Genomic DNA, 26504 nt, shown 5'->3' with positions numbered 1-26504 from the left:
AAGGAGCACCAAGGACGGCCTGGGGTTAAGTGAAAGAGTTGGGGAGACAGTGCAAAACTTTGTTTGGCTGTTGTCTCACTGTATCTTCTTTGCTACAGAAGTCCTTGCTTACCTGACCAAGGTCAGACGGAGATTTGAGACAGTAAGAGAGCCCTCCATCTCCTTTGCAGCTACCTTTGAACAAATCTTTAACTTTTCCACCAAAGATTGTCTCCTGTGTTCTTGGGGAGCAACAAGCAGTACAGACCTGACAGGTTAGTAACCTCATTTCAAACAGTGCAGTCAAATGGGGACATATTAACCATAGGAAGATGTAGTACCTGGTATCTTAACAGCCCAGGAGATAAGAAAGGTATGAATAGTAGGCAGAAGAGATCTGAGATCCCAAAGAACAAGCCGAGAACCTTTAAACATTTGTGTGTGTGTGTGTGTGTGTGGTGTTGGAGATGGAACCCAAGGCCACATGCATCATTAGGCAAAAGGTCTACTACTGAGTTACATCCCCAACCCAAGGAACTTTTAATAGATTCTGTCATCAAATTGCTTACATATCTTATTAGTTCCACAGGATAAACAAATGAAAATACTTAAAACCAAAATTCATCAACTATGATAGTGTTATCTTGCATTCAATAATTGCTTAAGTCACATATTCAATCAGTAAATTAGTTTTCTTTTTTCTTTGTTTTTCATGCTGGGGATTAAATTTGAGACCCTCATGCTAAGCCTGTACTCAACCACTAAACTACATGCCCAGCTTCAGCCAATTCATTGATTATAAATCACTATGCATTAGGTAAATTTAAATACACTAACTGATTTGTTACCTTTTGAGATATTTTTCAGTCATTGCAAATATCTCTTCTCCACAAAGGTGTTATCAAGGAGAACTCGGTGTATTCTAATCATTTAGAAAAAGCTTGTTAGTCTTTCCTTCTAATTTACCTATTCTTTTTTTTCAAAGCGTTTATTCTGTTGTTTCATAAATCTTTCAAATGCCTACAGGCACCCTAAACTTCCCAGTCTCTCTTTAGTCATCCTTCCGCCTGCTCACTGCCTCCAGGGCTGGAGGTGGATAATCTACAAGGATTGACATAATTTCAGCCTGGGCAGCACAGGATTGTGGATAGAACACTGAGTTGGAAGCTGTAAGACTCAAGTTCTTTCTACTTCTGACCCTGACATAATTTTAACTACTCTTATTTTTTTTCTTAGTAGGGGGAATAAATTCAGGGGTTCTCAACTACTAAGCCACATCCCTGGTCCTTTTTATTTTGAGACAGGGATATATATGCTAAATTGCCCAGGTGAGTGGGACTTGAACTTGCAATCCTCCTGCCTCAGCTTTATAAATTCTGGGATTATAGGCAAGTGCAACCACATATGGCTTTGATTTTTAACCTCTGAGTCCATTTCGTTATGTGTCAAATGGTTTCCATTACATCATGAAATCATTCAAAATAGTTGATATTTGAGTTTTCACTTTTGTAAATAATTATGCAAATGTAGTTTGAAAATTTTAATTTATTCATTGACGCTGTCACTTAGAAGATTTTTATAAGTAGACAGTTAACAAGTGAGTTAGGAAAAAAAAAAGAAAAACTAGAGCGAAATTAAAGATGCTTCAAAAGTCCAGGTGAGCCCTCATACAATTTCTCACAAATTGACTATCAGTAGAACTGTTTGTTCTCTCTTAGCAATTGATATACCTGACAGAGAGAGGAGCCTGGGAAACAATTAAATTTCTTGGCATAAACTGCACTCAGTTTATGTGTCCTTTTATGGTTTGAGGCAAGTAGAGGGAAGGAAGACTGTGGTCTGGGTCCCAGTGGAGATGCTGGAGTTATGTCGCAGCTGCAGGTGATGTTCAAAGTAATCAGAGTGAAAAGCTATATGCAAGACAGGGATTTAGCTCAGTGGTTCCACCATCTGCCTCACAAGTGCAAGGATCAGAGTTTGATCCCTGGTACAAAAAAAAAAAAAGCTACATGTGATGGTAAAAGTTGGCCATCATCTGCATTATGCCCCAGAAAGCATGGATCACCAGGGCACATTTTACCAGTCTTAGGTACTTAATGTGTTTAATCAAATTGTTGAATTGGCTTAGTTGCCTCATCATCCTCATATCACAAGGCCTGATTGTCTATGTTGGAGCAATTTTTAAAATGGCAGTAAACTATTTGAGGTCTTACCAATATGTTCACAAAAAAAGGTGTACCACAAAGTCAAAAGAGGAGCCAACTAATTTGGACATGACTGTTATTGATTTTTTTGGTACCAAAGATCAAACTCAGGACTTTGCGCTCTGATTTGGACATGACCGTTGTCGATTTTTTTGGTACCAGGAATCAAACTCAGGACTTTGTGCTTGTGAGGCAGGGTGGTGCCCCTGAGCTAAATCCCTGGCCCAGTTGTTGCTTTTTTATCTTCCAAGGGATGATTGTTATAATATTAGTGCACATTATATACATTTTTATTAATTCTAAGGCTGAAGGATTATTCACTGTATGTGAAGCTATGGGCTATTTTAAAGGAAACACTATTATTTTACTTCCAAGCCTTTACTTACTTATCTTCTAAAGGTTAAGTATCCCATATCTGACATGCTTGGAACCTGATGTTTTTCAGATTTTGGAATTTTTTGGATTTTGGAATATTTGCAGAGACTATACAGGTTATGTGTACAATGGTGTCCACTAAATCACGAGATCATTCAAAATAGTGAGTGTTTGAGACTTTCAGTGCTATAAATGGTTATGCAATATAGGGCTTGAAAATGTTAGAGATGCTCAGTCTGCATTAGGTAGAATGTAACAGGGACTAACAGGAAAGCAACCAAACTCAAAATGCAGAATACCTACAGCCACTGCATTAAACAATACTTTAGTCTCCCTTTCTAAGGCTTTGCTTTCTGTGGCTTCAAAATCATGGTCCAAAAATATTAAGTGGAAAATTCCAGATGTAAATTTGTTAGTTTTAAAATGAGGGCAGTTCTGAGCAGCACGATAACGTCTCTTGCTGTCCTGTTCTATCCTGCCCAAACCACTCATTGTCTCTCTGCTCAGAATATCCATACTGAATTACCTACCTGCTAGTCTCTCAAGAGTCACCTTGGTTATCTGATGAGTGCTTATGTTTGTATGGGGTTTGGTTCTGTCTGAGGTTTCAAGCATCCACTGAAGGAACTGGACCATGTCCCTTATGGATAAGTGGGTGCTGCTGGAATGTGGCCTCACAGCAATGTACAAATAAAACACTGGACCCACAGCTGATGGAGAGCACAGTGATTCTTCAACGTATTGTTCGCTTTAATTCATAAAGAATGATTTTCAAATTGAATGCCTGTAACTTAGAGATGACCTTTTGGATATGTACAGAAGAATAAAATAATTTCCCTACACTCAATTAAGAATAATAGAACCCCCCCAAAATAATAGAACGAAGTTGTAATTATGAGAAGTTCATGATACAAGGGAGGTGGTGAGTAGGAAGATGGTTAATCACATACTGTGTAGGCTGCTTCCAATGTGCACTTACTTCCTGCTGGGTTTTTAAGACAATCCTGCCCATGTAACCTTCTTCTGGAAACCAGCTGCTTAAAATCTGCATGATCTCTTCTTCTGGACCAATGACTCTCTGGAAAGGTTGTTTCCTGCATTCATTCTTTTCTTTTGATATAAAATACTTTTCTTCCATCAAAAAATAGTCTGTGGAGAATAATTTGGTGTCTTGTTCAGTCATCAGAACCTAAAGGAAAAGCAAAGGCAAATTTAGGTACACTTGAGAGCTGGGGAATTAGCTCAGTGGTTTTGCCACCTACCTTGCAAGTACAAGGTCCTCCCTTTGACCCCCAGTACCAAAAGAACAAAAACAAAAACAAAAAAACCCCCAAAACTTAGGCACACCTCTGGAAGTGGGGTACAAATTTAAATTCAAAACAAGCTTTCATGGCTGGGCATGGCTCATGCCTGTAATTCCTGCACTCAGAAGGCTGAGGCAGGAGGATTGCTGTGAATTTGAGGCCAGCCTGGAATACATAGTGAGTTCAAGGCCAATGTGAACTACATAGCAAGACCCTGTCTCAGAAAACCAAAAAAAAAAGTACAACCAAAATGAAAACAATCAAAGCAAGGCTTCATGGTGTTCAGATAGGTTTGACATGCAATTTATATGTGAAAACTACTCTGCAGTTTGCTTAATTCTTTTTGTAAGATCTAAGAATTCCCATATATCTAAAAAGGATTGTTTATGTCTACTCTGGGAAACAGCATAGTTTATTCATAATCCCCAGACAGTAGAACTATTTTCCCACTACTGGAATGAGAGCTCTTACTGAATTAAAACCTTTAGGTTTCTCACTCCATGAATTTAGCCCTTTGTAATATTGCTGCACAGGACTGAGAGCAAAAGACCTCATTCAGCTTTTACTAAAATAATCTTCTAGGGGCTGGGGATTTAGTTCAGTGGTTCAGCTGCCTGCCTCACAAGCATAAGGTCCTGAGTTTGATCCCTGGTAACAACAACAAAAAAAAATCAAAATCTTTTTCTCACATTGAAAATAATCATCTTCTTGTGGAAGGTTCACAGGGCTGAATTCTCATCTGATCTAAGTCTCTGGGAATTTTCGTCAGTAAACTCCTGGCAGCGTGCCTAAAGGGCTGTTTTCTTTTCTTTTTGTTTTGTTTTTGTTTTTGGTACCAGGGATCGAAGTCAGGTCCTTGCGCTTGCGAGGCAGGTGGCGGCACCACTGAGCTAAATCCCTCAGCCCTAGGCTGTTTTCTTTGTTAGCTATCCACTGTGCACAAATTTTATGGCCGAAACCAGGCTCTGGAGCCAGATGGACCTGGGTCTGAGGTTTGCTGTTAAGACTTCCTATCATGTCTGCAAAGTATTGACAGATAGTTAATACCTTAGAGATTCAATTTTCCCAAATATACAAAGGGAATAGTAATAGTAGCAATCTTTTCTGTTTATGATTGAGACACAAAGCATGCCTCATAAGAGAACACAATAGACATCATTACAGTTACTTTTACTGATATACTGTTTCCCACTCTTCTTGTACAGATTACTAACAAAAGGTTGAACCTGAAGGAAGTAAAGGTCAGTTACAGTGACTCCTTTTGTTGCCTGTGAGAAGTGGCTGGGTGATGACTGAAAGCTGCTACCACCTGTCCTGCATTAAGCAAACACCTTGCTCACACGGCCCCTGCCAATGATCCAATGATCAGAGTTAACATTTTCTGAGTAGGAGGAAAAGGTGAAAGTAATGTGTGGAGGATGGTAGGAGCAGAAGATTCTCGCAAAGCTCTGATCCCTCTACCCTAGTCCTTCAAACAGGAACGTTATTGAATCTATAGGGGCAAGGTCAATGGACTGGTTTAAGTAAGAACCACTACTCAGGAATGATTCAGGACTTAACGCTTCAGTTGGGACTGTCACTTCACCCAGAGGGCCATCATCCTCAGGGCCTCTCCTCAGTCCTGAGGACTTCTTTGATTATTTCCATGGGGTGATCATAAAATAAGGGGCTTATTTTTATGGCTGGCCTGTTGAAAGTTTTCCTTATTTTACAAGACCTCAGCAGTGCTTTATGATAAAGAATTGTAAAACTCACAGACTGCCTCGTTAAAAATAAACAACCTCCCCTACCAAAAAATTCTAAAGCCCTTGGCAGTAGCTTCTGTCAGTAATCCGTGAAATGTGACATCTAAGCCATTTTATATGACCCTGGTTAATTACAAAATGTTGGGGAAAATACTGACCTGCCCCTAAAGACGTGTCTTCAGAAGTGTTCATTAATATTCATGTATGATTATGCAGTACATTTTTAATTCCTCCATGTATTATGTGATCCCAGCTACATTTTCTCAGGCACCCTAACTTCTAAGGGAGTTCAGGGTTCCTCCCTGTGGCCCTTGCTCCCACTGGTTTACTCTTGAGGAGGAGAAGGAGTCCTAAAGTAGGTTAGAGATCAGAGTCTGCAAGGTATGAGGGCTGGTGTCAGGCAGGGATAGAGCTTCTCACGGGTAGAGAAGAGGAATTGCATGTGGCCTAGCCTTTTCTCTGGGGAGCTGCTGTCTCTTCTGAATGTTGAGCTTTGTTCCTGGACCTCTAGCTCTTAAAAGTCTTCTTAAGAATGATGATTCTGTCTGCAGAAGGCCACCAAGATTCCTAGTGGGATCCAGAGAGAAGTGGCCCAACAAAAGGGGGTTAAGGTAAAGGAATCTCATTCTCTTACTTCAGAATTGTCATGCTTGTTTGCACTGCCACAGGGCAGGACCTCAAAGATCAAGATCAAGTGCCAAGGAAGGTGGATTGGTTCCCATGTTGGGCTACAAAGGCAGGAGATGTGGCCTTGGCCCATGTGGTCCATGCTGATGCTCCAGGAATCTGAGCCAACTCCTCAGATGGCAAACAGACTTCATTCAGCTAATGGACAAATTCCCACTGACAAATGCTGTGTTAAGAAGGAAGATGAAGCCCATGTCTAGACTGAGAGGGAAAAATTTACATGGCTAGAGAATCAGTTCTGGTTTTTATGCTGCTAGATTCCTCTGTTTTATGTGGCTGAAGGACGTTAAAAATTCTTTTCTATGGTTAAAGTAGCTTGTCTAGTGATACCAGGATCCCTCAGATCATTCTTAGGGTGGGTCTTGATGATGAATAACAGATTTCTAAATAATCAAACTGCATACCATTAACATAGACTTTTGTATATGTATGTTCATGTATGTATGCTTGCACACACATTTACACACACATGTACATTCATAAAATAGAAGTTGTATTCTTCTAACCATTGGATTCTATGAGTTCAGGAGACTTGCCTGTTGGAGAAGTTGCTTTGCTTTGGTTCCTCCATTTATGGTGAAAACAGCAAAGGGCTCAGGACCTGGGACCCCATGCACTGTGACTCTGTGAGTCTGTAAACATTTTCTTTCTTCTGTATTAAACATCTGTCAAGGAAGATCACATAATTTTTATTTATCCTAAATAACATAATACAGGCGTGTTGGTACTTAGAAATATGTATAGGGACATGTCAATGCAAAAGAGAAGCCATTTATAACCTGGTGCATACTAATGCATAGAGGAGACAATGACATCTTCCTTAATAGTTCTTAGTAAGGAGCAACACACCAAAATATTAATTTATTTTAATCCATAGTGTCTTTCTTCTCATCATAATTAGGGACTGAAAGGCCAGAGATTTAGCTCAGTGGTTCCACGGCCTGCCTCACAAATGCAAGGTCCAGAGATCAATCCCCAGTACCAAAATAGTAATAATAATAATAATTAGGGACTGATATTATCTGACATTCGTGTTAGTCCTTACTTATGAGCTGATATTCTAAAATATCTACTGAGTCCCATGTCTCTTCAGGGGACTGGGCTAGATATTGGATAGAAGATGATACAATGCTCTGCCCTTAGAGAGTTCACCATCCAGCACACAAATAACTCATGGAAAGTACTGTATATCAGCTGGAAAGAGATGAATAGGTGTATAACTTTCTTCTAAATATGAAATCATTTATGGAGGGTTTACAGTGAGTCAGACATTATACCTTGTCCTGGAGAATTAGAAGCAAAAAGGAATTATCCTTATTCTCAAGGGCTCCCAAGTGAATGAGACAGCTAAAGGAGTAAGTGGAAAATTGTAAGAAACATGGTAAGTTCCTTGGAAATCTAGAGGAGAGGACCTATTTCTTGTTTGAAGGAAACTAGAGAGATCTTCTTGAAAGTGGTGTCATCTGAACTAAATGACCCAACAGCTCTCCTCTTTCATGGAATTTCTGCCCTATCCACTTACATGCATTTACCTCATGCCCTTGTCACACTCAGGCATTCGACTTAGTTACCCCAAAAGCAATGGAAGACCAAAGAAAGGTTTCTAATGAGAAATGGCACAATCACATTTAGGTTTTAAATAGATCTGTCTGGGAGGCCCTCAGAGAAGAGAGAGGAAGACAAATCCAGAGGAAAAGAGACCAATTATGAATCACTGCCTTAGCCAGGTGAGAATGAATGAGGGCCAAAGTAGAAGGGATGGACAGAAGGCCAGGGATTTAGCTCAGTGGTCCACCACCTGCCTTGCAAGCACAAGGACCCGAGTTCAATCCCTTATACAAAAAAGAAAAAGAAAAAAAAAGGATGGACAGAGATAAATAGATCTGAAATACACAAATGGGCTAGAATTATCAAGCCTTAACTGGGGGACATAAGAATGAGAAGTCTGGAATAAAGTCCAGTTAATGGCAAGAGTGCTGTCCACCTTGACCAAAGGCTGCAGTCACTGTGTCCAGGAGCCCCAAGGAAGGCATAGTGTAATACAATAAAAAACAGATATTTTGTCTTCATTCCTGGCTCCTGGCACAAAGCTCCTTAAAACCTTGGAATCCCTGGAGTGATAAAAGTATAACTAGCCTTGTTTTGTTCTCTGACCTTCTCTTGCCCTCACCAGTCAATTCCTTGAGCTGACCTGTGGCTGAGAAAGTAGAAGGCATGATTACAACAGTGGAACTTTCAGCACCACTGCCAGGCCTGAGGGAGGGAGAGGGGTGGAGATTGAGCCAGTAGTTTAACCAATAGTAACCACATAATGAAACTTTCATAAAACCCTACATGATTAGATTCAGAAAACTTTGAGTTGAACAGGCAGAAGTTCTGGGAGGGTGGCATAGAGAGGGCATGGAAGTCCCTCCCCTCCCCTGTCGTGTGCCTCCTTTCTATTTGGCTATTCCTGAATTGGATCTTTTACAATAACTTATAAGAATACAGTACTTTTCTGAGTTCTGTGTCATTCTAGTATATTACTAAACCTAGGGTGCTGTGGGAACCTCTTGAATTTATAGCTCACCAGTCAGAAGTGCTGGTGACAATCTGGGAGTTGAGATTAGCACCTGAAGTAGGGGTAATCTTAAGAGAGCCAATGCTGATTGCAGGTGGCTAGCATCATAAATGAAATGAACTGAAATGCAGGACACCGAGCCAGAGCAATGGTGTTGGAAAAGACATCATCCATTTGGTTTCAGAAGTGTAACTCATGGCATTTGTGGAATCTTCAGCTCATTGACATTGAGCACAACCAGCCAAGAGCTGGGGATAAAGCCCTGCTTTGCCTCTCTAAAACCATCTGATTCCTGCTGTTTGGTAGCAAGAAGCCCTGCCTGTCTGTGAAGCCTGTGCACCAGTTGGAGGCCAGATACCCGCACCTGGACCAAAGTGTTATTCTCAACCTTGATGGAATACTAGAATCACTTGGCATCCCTTCCAGAGATTGCTGCACGCTGGTTTAATGGGTATGGTGTGTGCCATGGTCATGAAGATTTGTTTTTAAAGCTCCTCAGGAGGCACAAATGTGCAGCCAAAGTTGCTGTGGAGTGACAAGAGGAAGAGGAGGAAAATCCAAGAGAATAAGGTCAGGAGCATAGAGAAGCAATTGACTTGTGAGGGCAAGAGAAGGTCAGAGAAGAAAGCAAGGCTGGCAAGAGGTGGTGGAAGCTGTCCAAGCCAGCGCCACTGTAAGCACAGATATCTTTCCAAAGCTTATTAGAGCTATGTTGAAGTGTCAGGCCAGTCAGATGATTAAACATGTAAAGGTGGAAATCACTGGAAACACCTTCAGATTTATTTTTAAAGAAGAAATATAGTGGAATTAACCAATTAATTAAAACAGTATTTCTTAAACTTTTTTTTTTTTTTTTTTGCCATCTCAGCACTGGTTTCCATCCACTCTTGCTGCTTACCCTGTATTAGTGAGGTGAATTCTGATTCAGTGGTTCTCAAAATTCAAGGGCATGGATCTTATGTGGGAAACTAATGTGTTATATATGTAAAGTGCTTAATAAGTGCCAAGTGCCAGCTATTATCATTACTATTTCCATAGCTACTTAATGACTCTTACTGACCACTTTGTGATACCACAAGAAAGCCCACCTCCAGCATGACAGTCCCTGCACATGTGCTGAGTAAAACATAACTTAATTACCAAAGAGGCTGGCATGGTACTGCCAGAGGAATTTTCTTCCATTCTTCTGCTGTTTATGAATAAACTAGAGATTTCCAAGACTTCATTGTGAAGGTTTCGCAGTTGAAGATGTCGATATCCTGGAATAATGAAGAATTGGGAAAGCCTGTTAACCATGTGCGACACCTCTCTGCAAAGAATACTCCCTGGAGATCCGTGAATGACAGGTAGAAAAAATGGGCAGTGGAGTACCAGAGATGTAGCTCAGTGGTACAGTGCCTGCTTGGCAAGCACGAGGCCCTAAGTTTGATTCCCAGTACGGAAAAAAAAGGGCAGTGGGTGGCAATGGACATATGACCACCAAGCACCTTTTCATTGGACAGCACTGCCCTCTGGGGAGGGTTTTGGGCCACGCAGTGGGAATTAACTCAATCCAGTGCTGTTTCACTTTAGAATCAAATGGAAAAACAGAAGCAAAAACAGCCTCCAAAATAGCAGGAAAACACAATAATTTTAATACCATTACATCTACCATTTTTGTTTCACTAGGGGCTAACATTCCAGCTTAGAGAGGCTTTAATGGTAAAATATCCCAATAACAGGGGATTGGGTTAAAGAAGTCACAGCATGAATGTGTCAGTATAAGATGGAATGCGTAGTGGTAATGTAAAGGAGCGGGCGTAGCTCAGGGGCAGAGGGCTTGCCTAGCTTGTGCAAGGCACTGGGTTTTTTCTGGTGCTGGTCAAAATTCAAGGGCATAGATATGTGGGAAACGAATGAGTTATATAAATAAAGTGCTTGATGAATGCCAAGTGCCAGCTACTATTATTGCTATTTCTGTAGCTACACTGCTGGTCCCCAGCACCAGAAAAAAAAATTGGCAAGGCAGGTGGATAATTATTAGTAGGAAAAGTTTCTCATTATATAGATTAGAAAATGAAAATCATTAAGTTGCAAAATAAGATTAGTGGGAAGCTTGTTAAAAACATTTATATATTCATGTGCCATTTACAGGGCATATAAATAAAGCCTGCAAAAGATATACACATAATGTGATTAGATTTGTCACATAGAAAGATGGATTTTTTTTTTTTTGAGACAGGGTCTTGCTATAATAGTCCAGGCAAGTTTTGAACTTGCTATGTAGCTCAATTTGTTTTTTAACTAATAGTTTTCCTACCTCATTCTCCTGAGTGCTGGGTTTACAACTGTATGCCACCACACCCAACAAGATGGACAATTTTTAAAACATTATTTTGCTTCTCTGTCCTTTCTCATATTTCTGTAATATAACTGGTACAGGTTGAAATTATGAATGACCCACCTCTCATCTCCCATTCATATGTTGAAATTCTAAAACCCAGTATCTCAGAAGGTGACTACGTTTGGGGATAGGCTGTTATTTTGTTTTTTTTGAGGCAGGGTCTCACTACGTAATTGAGACTGACCTGGAACTCACTATGTAGCCAAGGCTGGTCTCGAAGTCACAGTGATCCTCCTGCCTCAGCCTCCTGAGTGCTGGGATTACAGGCATGCACCACCACGTCCGGTGGGAGATAGGCTCTTTAACAAGGTGATTAAGTTAAAATAAGGTTATCTGGGTGGGTAGGCCCTAATCCAATGTGACTGGTATCCTTATAGAAGTAGGAAATTAGGACGCAGAGACCCCAGATATGCACACACAGACTAAACTCATATGAGGGCACTGTGAGGAGGCCACACCAAGTTCTCAAGAGACCAAACCTGCTGACACTATGATTTTGCTTTTCTTGTCTTCCAAACTGTGAGCAAATATATTTCTCTTGTGCTATTTTTTATAGAAAACCCAGCAAATGAATATAATGATCAGGAGCTGTGCGCAGGGTAAAGAGAAATAGGAAATGAATAAAAAGCAGCAAACTGCTGGGCATGGTGGCACATGCCTATAATCCTGGCCCTGAGGAAGGCAAATGCAGGAGGATCAAGAGTTCAAGTCTTGCCTGGTCTATTTAGTGAGACTGTGCTTCAAAATAAAACACACAGAAAGGGGTGGGGATATAACTCAGTGGTAGAGTGCCTCAGGGTTCCAACCTGTGTACTACCAAAAGAAATAGGAAAGTAATGTGTTTTTAGAGCTCAAAGGATGACAGTTTGAGTGTGGCTGTAGAAGGGAAGATACAAATTTAGAACTTTGATACTCAAGGTAGGCTAGCATAGTTAGCACCTTGGGAACTTGTTAGAAAGGCAGACTCTCAAGCCCTACCCCAGACCTACTGAATCAAGATCTGCTTGTTATTATCAAGAGCTCAGATAATTCCTATGCACATCAAGGTCTGAAAGCAATGCACAGGCCAGATACAAAAAGCAAACATCCCTGGAGTGCCACACAAAGTCCAACCACAAGCCAAGAGCTCTCACCTTTGCTCAGAATTCTCCATCTTATCCCTGCTCTACACCTAACCCCCAGCTTCCAATCCTGGACTTCCGCCAAGCACTGCCTCCAGCCATGGCTCATTTTTGCCACTTCCACACCCCAACTCTCCTCTTCCTTTGTTTTGTTTTTCTTTCTTCAGTCCCTGTTTTAAAAACACCAGGGGTGGGGCCGAGATGTAGCTTAGTGGAGCTGCACCTGCCTGGCAAATGCAAGGTCCTGAGTTTGATCCTCTGTACCAAGGGGGAAAAAAATGCCAGGGGTACTGTGGGTGTGATTTGGGAATTCCATTCTACCTCGTTTTAAAGCCTTGAGTGGAATGATTCTCTGAGCAGTTACTGCCGAACTGTTGTTTTCCACAACTGCAAAACGAAGAAATACAAGATCTTCAAAATGAACACGGAACAGAAACTGTTCACTCCACATGGGGTTCAGAGTGTTTCGATGGATAGGTTTTGTGCGGAAATGGCAGCTGTCCAGGGACATGCCCAGCACGTCAACTTCAATGCATGGACTTCCTGTGCTGTTACTAGGGCACACATTTTGGCCAGAGACAATCTGAGGGAAAAAAAGGATCAAGGTCATGGAAAATGAAAACGAAGCAAAGACAACCTCTGTACCTCACTACTGAGCCTACAAAGAGCACTAGAATAGTCAGGTAAATGATTAATGAAACTGCTAAAAAATAAAGTGATTATAATCAGGTAATTATATGGCTGGAATCAAGTGAAAAGCCTATTTTGTTAGCAGCATTCACTTAATTATAACCTCTCAACTGTCAAAATTTCATGTACCTTCAAAACTAAGCAATTAAGGTGAAATTAAGTTTCTCACAGAAATTCAAAGATAAAAGATCTTATGCCATGTAACCACAGAGTTGTCTTTAAAATGTCAGTAGGAATGTATTATACAACTTCAAATATTCTTTCTTGAATAGCTTTGTAGCAAGTCAAGGACATTGTTAAAATTCTTAATTTATAGCCTTTTGGGCTGGGGATTTAGCTCCAGTGGTTCTGCTGCCTGCCTCGCAAGTACAAGGTCCAGAGTTCTATCCCCAGTACACCCTCAAACATAATTTATAGCCTTTTGCAAGCACGTTAAATTGTACTAGCTAAATTGGTCCTGTCTTAGAGAAAGAGAAAAAAATCAGTTTGGATGGTTAGGAAATCTGTGCATGGGTTATCCAAGGAATGTGGGGTGTCATGAGCAGACTTCCTTCAGAAAGGCAGAGAGGGGTACAAGATTTAAAATGGAGAGATGACCTTATCTCTGGCTCCTTCCTATCTGCACCCGGACGTTTTTCTCTGCTAGCTAAGTGGAAGGGAAAGGATGGGGAAGTAGAGTTGAATGAAGAGCTACCAGGCTTTTGTTTTAAAGGAAAGTATGTGGGGTTCTGACAATAAGGTATTTACATACTAAAAGGAAAAGGAAAGGCCCTTTAAAGTCTAAACCAGAAGCAGGAAAGATGCCTCCCTGCTTTTGTACACTGGCCTAAGTTTGATCTTGGAATTTGTTGGAGTTTAAGATGAGGTGATCCAACAAGAAGCTCAACTGTTAAGGAGGGGTACTAATAGTTACAACTACATGGCTTCTGGGAGGACAGAATGCCTCATTAGTATATCAGGTGAGGTAGGCATCTCACAGGGCCACCTACTGGGCTCTGGAAAACACAGTGCCTGACAGCAGCATACTAACATAGCTGCTGTTTTCTGTGAGAGAAAGACATTCTTCTGGGAACTATATCCACACAACCTATGACATTACAGCTTTTTTAATGTCTCAGTACATTATGACAACAGAGGCTGTACTTACAGTTAAAGAATAGACAGCAGGCTCCAGGTTGTCTAGATCTCTTTCCAGTGGAGAAAACTTGTGATACATGGGACAGTTCTTGTCCCATAGAACCGGTGGCTTCAAAACATAACCACAGCCACCATTTGCCTCAAACATAGCAGCATTTAAATGTAAAGGGAGATCTGCAAAACAAAGAAAACCAACACTACGTGTTACTTTTTTGCTGAAGTGTCATAAATTTGAAGTTGAAAAGAACTTTGCAACTGAATGAATGCCCATGTGCCAGGTTGTGTCAGGCACCAGAGATACAGCAGGTAACAAGAGAAATAATCCCTCTCCTCTCACAGAACATACGTAGGCAGAAAATTTGTTCCCTGCACATTCTAACAGAGAAAGGCAGACATGGCTAGGATGGCAAAAAGAGTGAAACAAATTAGCTCACAAGAGGTGGGTAAGTGTGAAATGGCTATACACATGTCAAAGATCCCTAATCTGAAAAGCTCCAAAATATGAAACATCTATGGAAATGCCCAGCGTTCCCACCCTAAGCCAGCAAGTAAAAATTTACCTCATCCATCTGAAAGTTCTTGTAAAATACCTCATTTTATATTGAATTTTGAAATAATGTCATTTTCTTTTTTCTTTTGGTAATGGGATCAAACTCGGGCCCCTGTGCTTGTGAGGCAGGCAGTGAAACCACTGAGCCAAATCCCCAGCATAATATCATTTTCTTAAATCCAACCACCAAACCACGCAGACAGGTATAGGGCCAATTCTTGCTACTTTAAACCAGAGGTAAAACCTTAACTATACAAGAAAGAATAACCAGAAAAACAGCTTTTTCTTGAACTCTCAATTTCAACCCATAAATTACTTTTACCTCTTCTTTTTCTATTGTAGTTAAATATGAAAAAAAAATCATCACATATGATTCACATCATGTGCACAATCCCCTCAATCATAAATTTTAGGAATCTTCACAAAGGCCCTGAGTCTTTTGTGGCCAAATTTTCTTTGGCACAGTTACATGATGAATGGCTGGATTCCTGCACTGTTTCTGGACTCTTCCAACCTTATGTATTTATCTGATGGCTCAGGCCTGTATAAAAAGTCCCCAAATGAGCAAAAGGTTTATGAGACATACCTGACACACATTCCCTCTGACAGATCCCTTCCATGTGCAGAACAAACTTTGCTACATGGACCGACATCAATGAAAAATGTAGTAAGAGCCTTGGAGCAACAAGAAGTTGGCTCCTACTCTTTAAGTCTTATGTGGAAATTGCTTCTGTGTATTGGAGCTTGGCCAGGACTGTGTGTAGAATTCTTGGGGAAAGATGTCTTACACATGTGACAGCTCTATGGGCCCCAACCTTTCCTTCTCTGTCATATAAATGCATGGCACACACTCCAGTACTGATGTGATTGATTCATTGAGGCCATGTTCTCTCACCTGCAAGGGCAGAAAATTTGTTCCCTGGCCATCCTGACAGAGAAAGGCAGACATGGCTAGGATGGCAAAAAGAGTGAAACAAATTAGCTCACAGGAGGTGGGTAAGTGATTGTTCCCTGCATCCTGACAGAGAAAGGCAGACATGGCTAGGATGGCAAAAAGAGTGAAACAAATTAGCTCACAGGAGGTGGGTAAGTGTGAAATGGCTATACACATGTCAAGGATCCCTAATCTGAAAATCTGAAATGCTCCAAAATATGAAACTTTTAGAGTACCGATCTAACACCATAAATGGCAAATTCCATGCTTGACCTCATAATGATGGGCTGTGAGCCCAACACATGAACACTAAAAATATATAAAACTGTCTTCAACCTATGGATATTAGGTACATATGAAACATAAACTCTGTGTCTAGGTTTGGATCACATCCTCAAGATATCTCATTATATATATGCAAATATTCCAAAATAAGAAAACACTGAGTCCAAAAGTCTTCTATTTCCAAGCTTTTTGGATAATGGATACTTAACTTGTATCACCTTATTGATTATAACAGGTTTGTAGCCCAATCTCACCGGCACTGTGTCCATCCTAATAGCTTTCCAAAACTTTAAGGCACTTTTCTTAACTAAGATTTCACTTGGTGACCCAATATGTAAAACGGATCCACATGGAGTTGCTTGCTTTGAAATAAGAATGGGACTCCAAATCTAGACCTTTTACTGTTCCCTGGGAGTGGTCCTAGAAATTTACCTGGGACTATAGGTTGAAAGCCTTTGTTTTAATCCCTAAGTGAATGAATATGTAAGAATCAATGCAGAATAAGAGACTATTGCCTCTATGGTTTTCTCATCATTTGAAAACCTTGTATTGAGAAACACCATTCTCATATTTATCCTTATGTTTGTATACTGGAATAGCATCATAAAAAGCACAACCATTGTTCACTAAAACATAACAAATACTTTTTTGAAAACAGGCTTTTCTTCCAGTGGAGGTTGCATGTTTACATACTTGCAGGTCCTGTGTATGAGGTGGGAATCATTCTGCCCTAAATGGAAAGAATTCAGAGAGACCGTTGCCAACAATAACCAGAGGTTTGCATACCAGCCCTGGGTCAGTTTCCAAAGTTGAGAATTGATTATACTGAGTGTGGACCTGTTATAAGCTGGTTCTGGATCACTTCTGACCTTCTTGGAGTTGACAGAGTCAGCAGAAAACTCGCAAAGAAATGGCCTACCTATGTTCACAGAAAACAATTTGGGGCATCAGAGACCCCTGAACCCCAGGAAATGGCAAGGCAGATGATCCTTGGCACACAGGGAGTCTAGAAGCAAAATGGGGAGCGTCATGGAAAGCCAAAGCACTCCTAATTTAGGAATTATTTTCAACAATTAAAAAATGTCAATTTCAATGCTGTTGCTTATCTGTACTTGGCTTTGCAATGCACAAAACTAAGTACCTGGAAGAGCTTTGGACCAAAAATCAAGAACCACAGGTTCAGATAGCAGTGGGGCTGATAGGGACATACTGCTTTGGCTCATGGCAGCATGCATGTATTGAGCATCTGCTATGTGCAAGATATTGAACAGACTCTAACCCTAGTTTACAGAAATGACTATTTTTACCGATGGCCACCCTGATGCTATCTAGCTTAACCGAGGCTGGCTGCATTGAGTCACAAAAGGCTAGACAACAGCACTCCTCCCGGAGTTGGAAGACTGTGCAGAAAAGCTTGAGGATGACTCACACAACACAGACATCAGCCTCGGGCTGGGTTCCCAGAGGTGTAAAGCCTTCAGGGGCGAGTGCAGGGCCAGCTGCACCTCAGCACATATTGCCAAACTGAGGGGCGACCCAAGAAGTGGCAACTCTGCATCCGCTTCAGCCAGTGCTCCCTGTGCCATTAGTGGGGCCCGTGTGTCTATCCCAGTCTTGGCACTTCAGGAGAAAAGGCACATCCAGAACCAAATGCACTTCCGTTTCCTGGAGAAAACCATTCTGCTAGTTATTTCAGTGTCCTTAAAATATTTCAGTGTTATAATAACCATGGGCACCAGTGGACACAGGCGTACTGACTGGCCAAGGGATGTGAACCCACAAACCACTCATGAAGGTTAAAAGAGAAACGGAAAATAAAATTTTTACAATTTAGAAAGTATTCTGTAATTACTTCCACGTGCGGATCTAAATCATACTGTTTTCATAACTTGGCAACACACGGAAGGTTATTTGTGAAATGCTTTCTATGTGCCAGGTGCTATGGTAAGTATCACCTGCATCACCTTAGGGAATTTCAATGGAAAAAGTAAATACAATAGGGGCAAGAAAAACCATGACGGGTATCTCTGTGTCTATGGGTAGTGGTGCCAGATGTCTAGCTGGTCACAGGGCTCAAGCTGTGCTTTGTCCTTTGCGGGCGATGAGGCTGTGCTGTGGTTTTTTGGTTCAGAAAGCTTAGTTAGGATCAGATTCAGTTCACATGAAAGGGATGATAAGGGCTGCCATTGCTCAGCTGTTCAGAGAAGACTGTTTTGTTGAATGAGCTTCTAGGAAATACTTCGAATCAACTCTTTCCTCATCTTCTGTAACTGCTGCCCCCTTTCATACCAAAGTAGGAAATTCTTAGAGATCTTTGAATTCTTAGAGATCTTCAATTTATTATTACAAGAAATTAAACAACATTGAACAAAATTTTTTTTTCCTTTTTGGTACTGGGAATTGAACTCAGGGCCTCATGCTTGCCAGACAGGCGTTGTGCCACTGAGCTACAAACCCAGCCCAACCTTGAGCAAATGAACACTTTTGCTGTGTCTGGCTCATCTGAGAAGTAAGGATCATAAGGTACTACTTCTTCAGGTTGTTGAGATTAAATGGATAATAAGAGTAAAACGTCACCATAGTGTCTGGCCCATATGAGCATGCAATAAGTGGAAACTTTTACTTTGGAGCTGTAGGACTCATGTCAGTCTCACTGACAGCAGAGAAACAGGACTATTACTCTCCCTGTTTATGCAATTCATGTACTTGTTTTCCTTTTGTTAATTCCCCTTGGATAGCCGACTGGTATTCTCTATCCTGATTTTTCTTTTTTTTTTCTTTTGGTACTGGGGATCGAACTCATGACCTTGCACTTGCGAGGAAGGCGGTGGAATCACTGAGCTAAATCCCTGGCCCTCCATCTTGATTTCAAAGGAATGAAAAGAAGCTAAAATGGTTTTAATTTGCACTGTGTTTAGAGAGACACTACTAGGTTTTGTTTTGTTTTGCGATACCCAAGGCCATACACAGGCTATGCAAGCACTGTACCACTGAGCTACAATCCCTGAAAGTATTTTTTTGTCCTTTTGCTTGGGACATGGACCACGTGTGTTGCCCGTGTATGTTGAACTAGGTTCAAGTGGTCCTTGCTTCAGCCTTTGCATTGCCTATAACTCAGATGCATGTCACCACGCCTGGCAAGAACAACTGCATAGAGAGAAAAATTCAGTAAGCAATGCTAGGAAATCCTTGTCCCAAAAGATCTTTAAAAACCACATATGATTCTGTAAAAAGCAGTCTATGTGAGAAAAAGAAAGTTTTAAAAAGAGAGCATGACTCCCCCTGCCTTTTTTTTTGTACCAGGGATCAAACTCAGGTCCTTGCCCTTGCAAGGCAGATGGCAGAACCACTGAGCTAAATCCCCAGCCCTCCCTTTTTAAGATACTCCTTCATTTTTCTTTTCTACCACCTTAACTCCAAAACATCAGGAGCACAGTTCAGCATCATATTCACTTCTGTTTTCCATTCTCTGTATTTCTGCTCTCACGTATGTTGTGTCCCATCCTGGACACAGGCCCTTTGCAAATTTCTGTTGAACCACAGTTTTTGAAATACAAGATACAAAAGAGCAAGATGAGGATGCAAACCCATTACCATCCGTCTGGTAGTTGAGAGCCACAAGTTGTATACCATGGAGCCAGAATATGAGGGGGTTGGGGTTAGATGAGTCAATGCGGGTGGCAGCCGGGTAAGTCCTCAGCAGCTGACAGGCGGTGTGCTGGACCAGTTTCTGAGAATACCTGCGACACAGGCGTTTGGCAGCATTTTCATTCAGCGATGAGATATGATAGCATTTGGGGGTTCTAATGATAGCACTGAGGGATGTGGTCGGGTTGAGGGGGGAAGAAGATTCCTCCCAGGTCTGTCGACTTCCTTCATAGGAATCTAAACTCCGCAAGAGATCAGCCTCAGATTAGTGTAGAAAATTTTAAATATTGTAGAGACATAAACACAAATGACACCCCGTAAACAGTCACAACACACGAGTGCATCAGAATACATCTTGCATTTCACTTGGGCATTACTTCATTACCTTGAAACAATATGGTGGCTACTGAGCTTTCAAGTAAGGGCAACAGGTTGGTGGGTACAGCTCAGTGGTAGAGAGTGTACTTGGCATAAGCAAGGCCCTGGGTTCGATCCTCAGGACCAACATAAAATACAATATAACAATAAAATAAAATGAGGGGAGCAGGATAGATTTAAATTAAAAGCCTGGAAGTCCATCTCCTCAGTATCTCATCTGCCCTTGGGTATATTTGCACAAATACACCATAATATATATATAAGGATATAAAACCTACACACACACACACACACACACACACACACACACGCATGCACGCACACCACAGGAAGCAACTAAAATGTTATCAGTGATGAGGTGGGCAAATAAATTGCAACATATTCACACAATGTAATATCACACAGGCATTAAAGATAATAAGATAAATGTATAGAAAGCTGTGTGAAAATTTACAGTAAGCACATTTACATAGAAGGCTCTAAAAATTTACAGTAAGTAAATAAAAGTTATACAAGTATGGTCAGTTATATTCCATTTGGATTATCTTAAAAAGGATTCTGTTTTTCTTGAACAAAATACAATAAACTTAACAGTAGTTACCTCTGTAAAGTAGAATCAATACACTGAGTGGAAAAGAATTTTAATAATATTCTGTATTATGTGAACTTTTAACTATGAGAATTTATTACTTTCACAATAAAAAGTAATTAGAAATAAAATGGATATATCTTCTGGGTAGGAATGCAGTTCCAAGAAACACTAGAATGTTCCAAGGTGCTTCCAATTTTTACTTTTGAAGCAAATGATGCTAGAATATCTTTAGTTAAATGTTATTTTTAGGGAGTTAAAAATATAAATTAACAGTTAAAAATATTTATGCCACACAATATGAACATTTATACATGAAAATAAAAAAAAGACTTTACAAATTCAAAGGAGATGCTTAGGCGGCAAAATATCTGAATGATTCAGCATGCAGGATCAACCAAAGATATTGTAAGAAGGTGACCTTACTTTTTCCAGATGTTTTGTTAAATGGTGCTGTCTCCCCTGGGCTCATTCTCCCCGGATTGTTGCCAAAAATGCACTTCCTGCTTTTCCTTTCTTTTCCTCTGCTAGAGCCAGATGCATTTAGAGTTGACAGGCCTGTTCCCATAAAATGAAAATAAATAAGCCAAAAACTACAGGCAAGGGAGCTCAACATTTTCCATCCCTGTTAATGTTTATTTTGAAGTCCTACTACTTCCTTGCAACCAAGTTCAGAAGTATAAATGATAGAATTTTTTTTAGCACTGTGAATACTACTGTAGGAAGGTATAGCAAAGTTTTTATCTCGGTAGGTAAAGACAACAAGAATTACATGTTTATTGAAGAATAATGGAAAAATGCCCCCCCCCTTATAGTTGATTTACCTCTGCAAGATTCTGGAAAACTGTATGAAAAGAAAGTGTTACCAAAGGCTAATTATTCAATTTGAGAGATGAAAGAATGGCTATAAAACCAAGCTTTAGCATCATATTTCTGAGTTTCAGTTCCTTCTGGTGTGAGCCAAGTCTTAACGCTCTACTTTCTCTGTTCTTCAGTTCCTACTTATCTACAGAATGGGTGTGATTATAGGAATACACTCATACGGTTAGTCTGAGCATTCAACAGGAAATATATTAAGATGAGAATGAAGTTTCATGGCTTCTCTTTCTCACTTCTGGTCCAAGAACTCCCTGGATCCATCAGCCTGGCATAATGCCTGGTGCATAGAGGATCTTAGTACATATTTGTTGGATGAGAAAATGAAGCACACCACACAGGCCTGGCTCCAGTGTAAGAAGAGTGATTTAAAGACTCCAATGAAGCCAGAGTTGTCTCCAAACCATTCCTATTGTCTGTAATTGTACTGTTGGAGAATAATTCCTTAATTTGAAGCAGGAATAACAGTTTTCTGTAAGATGAAAATACACTTTCCAAGAACATCATCAGAGAAGACAGGATAGAGTACTGTTTAAGAGCAGTGTTAGGATGAGAAAATTGAGCCTCAGAGAGGGACTCTGCCTTGGTCAAAGTCACAAAGAACAGGGAGCTAAGAGCTCAGGTTACTACCTAGTATTTCTCTTGGCTATACTCTTAATTGAGGAATAATTAGATACACAGGGGATGTCCAAATACATGCCTATAACTGCAAGGAGTTACAAAATAGAAGACATCATGATGAGTTGAAGAGTTTCAGATACTTCACAGGGACCCTGGGCCTTGGAATATGGACAGTGGCAAAGGGAGAAGGGCCAGGTTGAGTAAACTGTCCAAGCAAAAGCCTAGCAGGGGGAAAGACCATGGCGTATGTTGGAGCCTGAAAAGAATAGAGGATACAGGGGAGCTCACTGGGAAGTATCCAGAAACTAAGTAAGTAGGGTGCTATGATAAAAATACCATGTCATTTTTTAATATTAGAATTAGAAAAAAAACAGAAAGATGTAAGTACTACATATAACTGAAAACCAAATGCTATGAGATAGGAGATATAAATGTGAAAAACAGCTACTTCCTTGGCCATTAATAAAGCCAGATAATGCAGTAAAAAGAACACAGCACTGAGAACTGAGACACCTGCCTTCTGGCTCTTGCCCTGCCACTGAACAGGTTTATAACCATGAGGAAGTCAGTTTTCTTCCATGGGCTTTGAGCCACAGGAATTTTGCATGCCTCGCTGCTCTGCGGGTGTTTCACATGTTTCACAAGAAGCTTGGGATGGTGAAAGGTGAGACATATTGAGATTGACCATGTAGCCTGTTAACTAAACTTGTCAAACTTAAAATCAATGGAGTAACAAAATCAACATTTTATGGTATTTTCCTCATGTACATCAAAATTATGACAACAATAAATGTTTAAGAAGCATAACAGTGACTCCAGCATCACACTTATAAAAATATGTTATATAAACATTTAAGCAACATACTTGGGATTTTAAAAATAAGCCAAAACAACCACATGCTTACCGTGCCTCAGGTCAGAAGCTGGACTAAATGACTTCTGGACCCTTCTACAATTCTCTAATGGTATAGAGACCTAACTTCACATATCTGTGCTTCCGAATTACTCAGTGCTCAAGAATAGTCAAAGCCAGTGAAATGGTTTGCATATATGCACTGCTACCTGCATTTATACAGAATAAGACAGTCTGAGCCTTACACTTGACCTCAACACAGAGGCCATTCCAGCCATGATGCTCTTGATAGATAAAGGATTTCCTTCTACCATAAAAAGTTTCACTGTGCGCAAGTAAGACAATAATGTCATTCTCAATAAAACCACATGTAAATGCTAGCTTCTTGCATTTCTTTGAAAACTTTCTTGCTACTTGTATACGCATATCCTCTTCAACAACATTTGCTAGCAGAGAAGCAGTAGTAGCTGCCAAGTTTAAACACAGTTGCTGTTTGGGTCGGGATTGAGCTCAGTGGTTCTACAGCCTGCCTCACAAGCACAAAGACCTGAGTTTGATCCTTGGTGTCAAAAAACAAAACAAAACAAAACAAAACAAAACAAAAAAACCAGTTGCTGTTTAAAAACTAAAAATTAAGACAAATTTATTTATGATCCTCCCCGCCCCGGTGTGTGTGAAAAGGTCACTGTTATCTACTTTCTAAGTTAATTCAACACCTCTGTCCCATTGGCTAGGAATAATATGAGAACAGGTGCTTAAGCTAAGCTCTAGAAACCAGGACCTGAGTTAGGACCATCTTGAAAAGATGGAGGCTAGCATTTTCACTTCCCTCTCCAGACTAAGTACACAGACTGATCCTTCAGCTCAAGCTTTTTCCTGTCCTCAGAAACCTTATAAAAGGTAAATTTTTTTCTTGATATGAGAAAATAACTTTTTCTGACTTCCATATATTTATAGCCTTTCTTGACTTTTCTACCTCTTGGTCTCCTACTTGTGGGATACATGATTGGGTCAGCTCACCAACAACATATCCTAACAGTAGGGGCAGCCTTGTGTGTGAGTCAAGCAGGACTTTGGAAGTAGACAGGCTTCAGCATCATAGATCTACCATTTACTAAATGAAATGAACACTGTTTTGAAGAAGTGGCTCATCACCATAAGTCACTGTACTTTTAGAAATGGCCAAATGGGAACACATTGTCCCCTACCACAATGCTATCCTTGGTCCTTGTGGTTTGGGTGGAGCCTCAGGGATGGAGCCCATGACTTAGGCCCCAGGGTTGTCAGAGCCCTACATCCCCTAACTGCAGCGATTGCTTAAGGTTTAGGCAAACAACTCAGTGAGAAATAATAAAACTGCTGGAAGTTCTGAAGAAACCGTTGTATCAAAGCTGAGTCTAGAAGTATGAAGTGTTTGCCTGCTACAGCTATCTTGCAACCACACTGGGAATAAAGCCAACAAACTGGCTGTCGTGTGACACCCAGGCAGAGAAAAAGCATATGCTCTGGGTTAGGCTGCAACTTGTATGTCAGCATTCTACATTGTTCCATACATGAGTCAGTAAATCTTCTTCTTTGCTTAAGCCAATATTTACACTTGTCAAACAAGAATCTTAACTGATGCGTTCTGAAGTCTCAGGAAAATTACTTTACCTCAGATGTCGTTTGACTTAAAAATGGGGATAATATTATCAACCTCACAGAATTATTATGAATAGTCAAAGATGGCTATGTAAAATACTTGGCATAAAACCCGGTACTTAAATGTTTAATACATTTTAATTGTTAGATATTATAAATATTTCTATTAACTTTTATTTAAAAATATTGTTGGGTCTGAAAAATGAACTTTAATGGCATTTTTCCACATGTGCATCAAAGGAAATTATAATAGGCATTGTAGTCATTGTTTATAAGCAAATTAGAAGACATTATAACCAGTATTTTGACCACAGCATTTAGTTACTTTGGAGTGTTTACAATGCCCAATTAGATAAATAGAAAACATTCATAATTTGGTATCCTTGAATGTTATAACACGTCTACTCTTACCTGGAAATTTTACTGCTTGGCAATAGATGACCAGGTCAGAAAGCTCTGGTGCAATCTGTCTGCTTTCTTTTTTATTGTGAGGAAGATAAAATTCTTCTCCCAGTTCCATGTCATAAACCTACCATGAGAAAATGATACAATTTTACATAGAAGGTGTATGTGGCTCACTTTGGAATCTCTAAAGGCCTTTACCTGTACTTCCTTGGTGTCATCAGTGTGCTTTTCCTCACTCAGTATTTATCCACATTTGTGCCCTAACACTTTCATGAAGTAAGAGCTTTCTGAGGTCAAGGGACAAATCTAATTCATCCTTCATGTCCCTTATCATGTCCCATTACCCACTACACATGGAATAGTCTTTGTATTCTTGGTGTCACTCCTCTGTTAACACAGTCTGTCCCCATTTATCTGTGAAGGCATGATCCCAAATGCTTTTAAAGCTTCTTGCAATTTCCTGAAAAACCAGGCTGGCCCTTAGTTTGATTGAATGCCCTGTTCTTGTTTAATTGGCTAAAATTTCCTTCTCAAGCATAATTTTTCTTAAGAGCCTGTCCTTGATTCTTTGACAACACAGTGAGATCACTGCTTTTTGCATTTCTTTACAGGTCTGTTCCTATCCCTAGACCAGCTTTTGCGCTGTATGATGGCCTGTCACATACATATCATTGGTAGATACCGGTTGATGAATCAATGACTAACTTCTACCAGTGGCCATATTATCACCCTGTGGATTTTAGCATTAAGGGACAGTAAGGCAAAATGAAGAGAAAGGACAGGGAGGAGGTGGAATCATACCTGTAAATGACAGGGGAACCATGGTCCAAGTATCACTTAACATAAACCATTTACCTACCTTCCCTTTGTAGTAAGCAGAGTTATCTGCTTTCTTTATCCTCTTGGGGATTTCTTCATTGTACTCAAACTGAAGCTTGTCATTGCATGATTTATTTTCAGGTCTGTCTTCCAGAATGTTGTCTGAAAGTGAGTTAGCAGGTTTCAGTGAAAAAGAATTGCAGTTAAGAGCTGCATGAACATTCTTGTGAGGACATCCAGATATTTGTACTTAACTGCAAGTCTAAGGCTTCAGCTATATCTTGCCAACATGATGGCTTGAAGCATAATTTCAAAAATTGGGTTGATGTACTTGATTTCAGTTTAACTGACTCATTTACTAGTTGTTTTGGCTCCATATAGGCATAGGGTAAACAAGAATGCTAATTTTCATACAGATGACTGGAACTGCGCAAATCTGAGGGGAGATATTTTGTGTCAAGAGGCTAAAGGCACACAAGTTTCAGAAAGATTTAGTGGTTGAAGCACTTTTAGATGATACATACGTTATTTTGTCATCCTTACTTTGAAATGAAGCTATGTTTCTTTTATCTTGAGAAATGTCAAAACCATTGTGTGTGTGTGTGTGTGTGTGCAGACTGCTATGTACAACGTAAAGTTTTCACAATTATAATTAATTGGAAAGTAAATTTTTCAAGATAGTTGATTATTAAGTGATAATCTTAATAGTAATTAAAACAT

The 26504-nt window shown here is 40.2% G+C and overlaps 1 protein-coding gene across 1 annotated transcript in view; it reads right to left on the bottom strand.

The window, feature by feature from the left end:
• The window catches only part of Plce1 (phospholipase C epsilon 1), a 226551-nt gene that overhangs the window by 8527 nt on the left and 191520 nt on the right, over window positions 1–26504 (bottom strand). The window contains 9 exon segments of the mRNA XM_033766342.1: window positions 3538–3747; window positions 6831–6959; window positions 9995–10113; window positions 12680–12941; window positions 14196–14359; window positions 19549–19839; window positions 20996–21127; window positions 24972–25089; window positions 25825–25946. Of these exon segments, the coding sequence (XP_033622233.1) occupies window positions 3538–3747; window positions 6831–6959; window positions 9995–10113; window positions 12680–12941; window positions 14196–14359; window positions 19549–19839; window positions 20996–21127; window positions 24972–25089; window positions 25825–25946 (1547 nt within the window).

Source organism: Fukomys damarensis, unplaced genomic scaffold (genome assembly GCF_012274545.1).
Source record: "Fukomys damarensis isolate Sample0158 unplaced genomic scaffold, DMR_v1.0_HiC HiC_scaffold_20, whole genome shotgun sequence".
NCBI lineage: Eukaryota > Metazoa > Chordata > Mammalia > Rodentia > Bathyergidae > Fukomys > Fukomys damarensis.
Note: the sequence above shows the minus strand (reverse complement) of the source record. Positions and strands in the feature narration are given on the sequence as shown.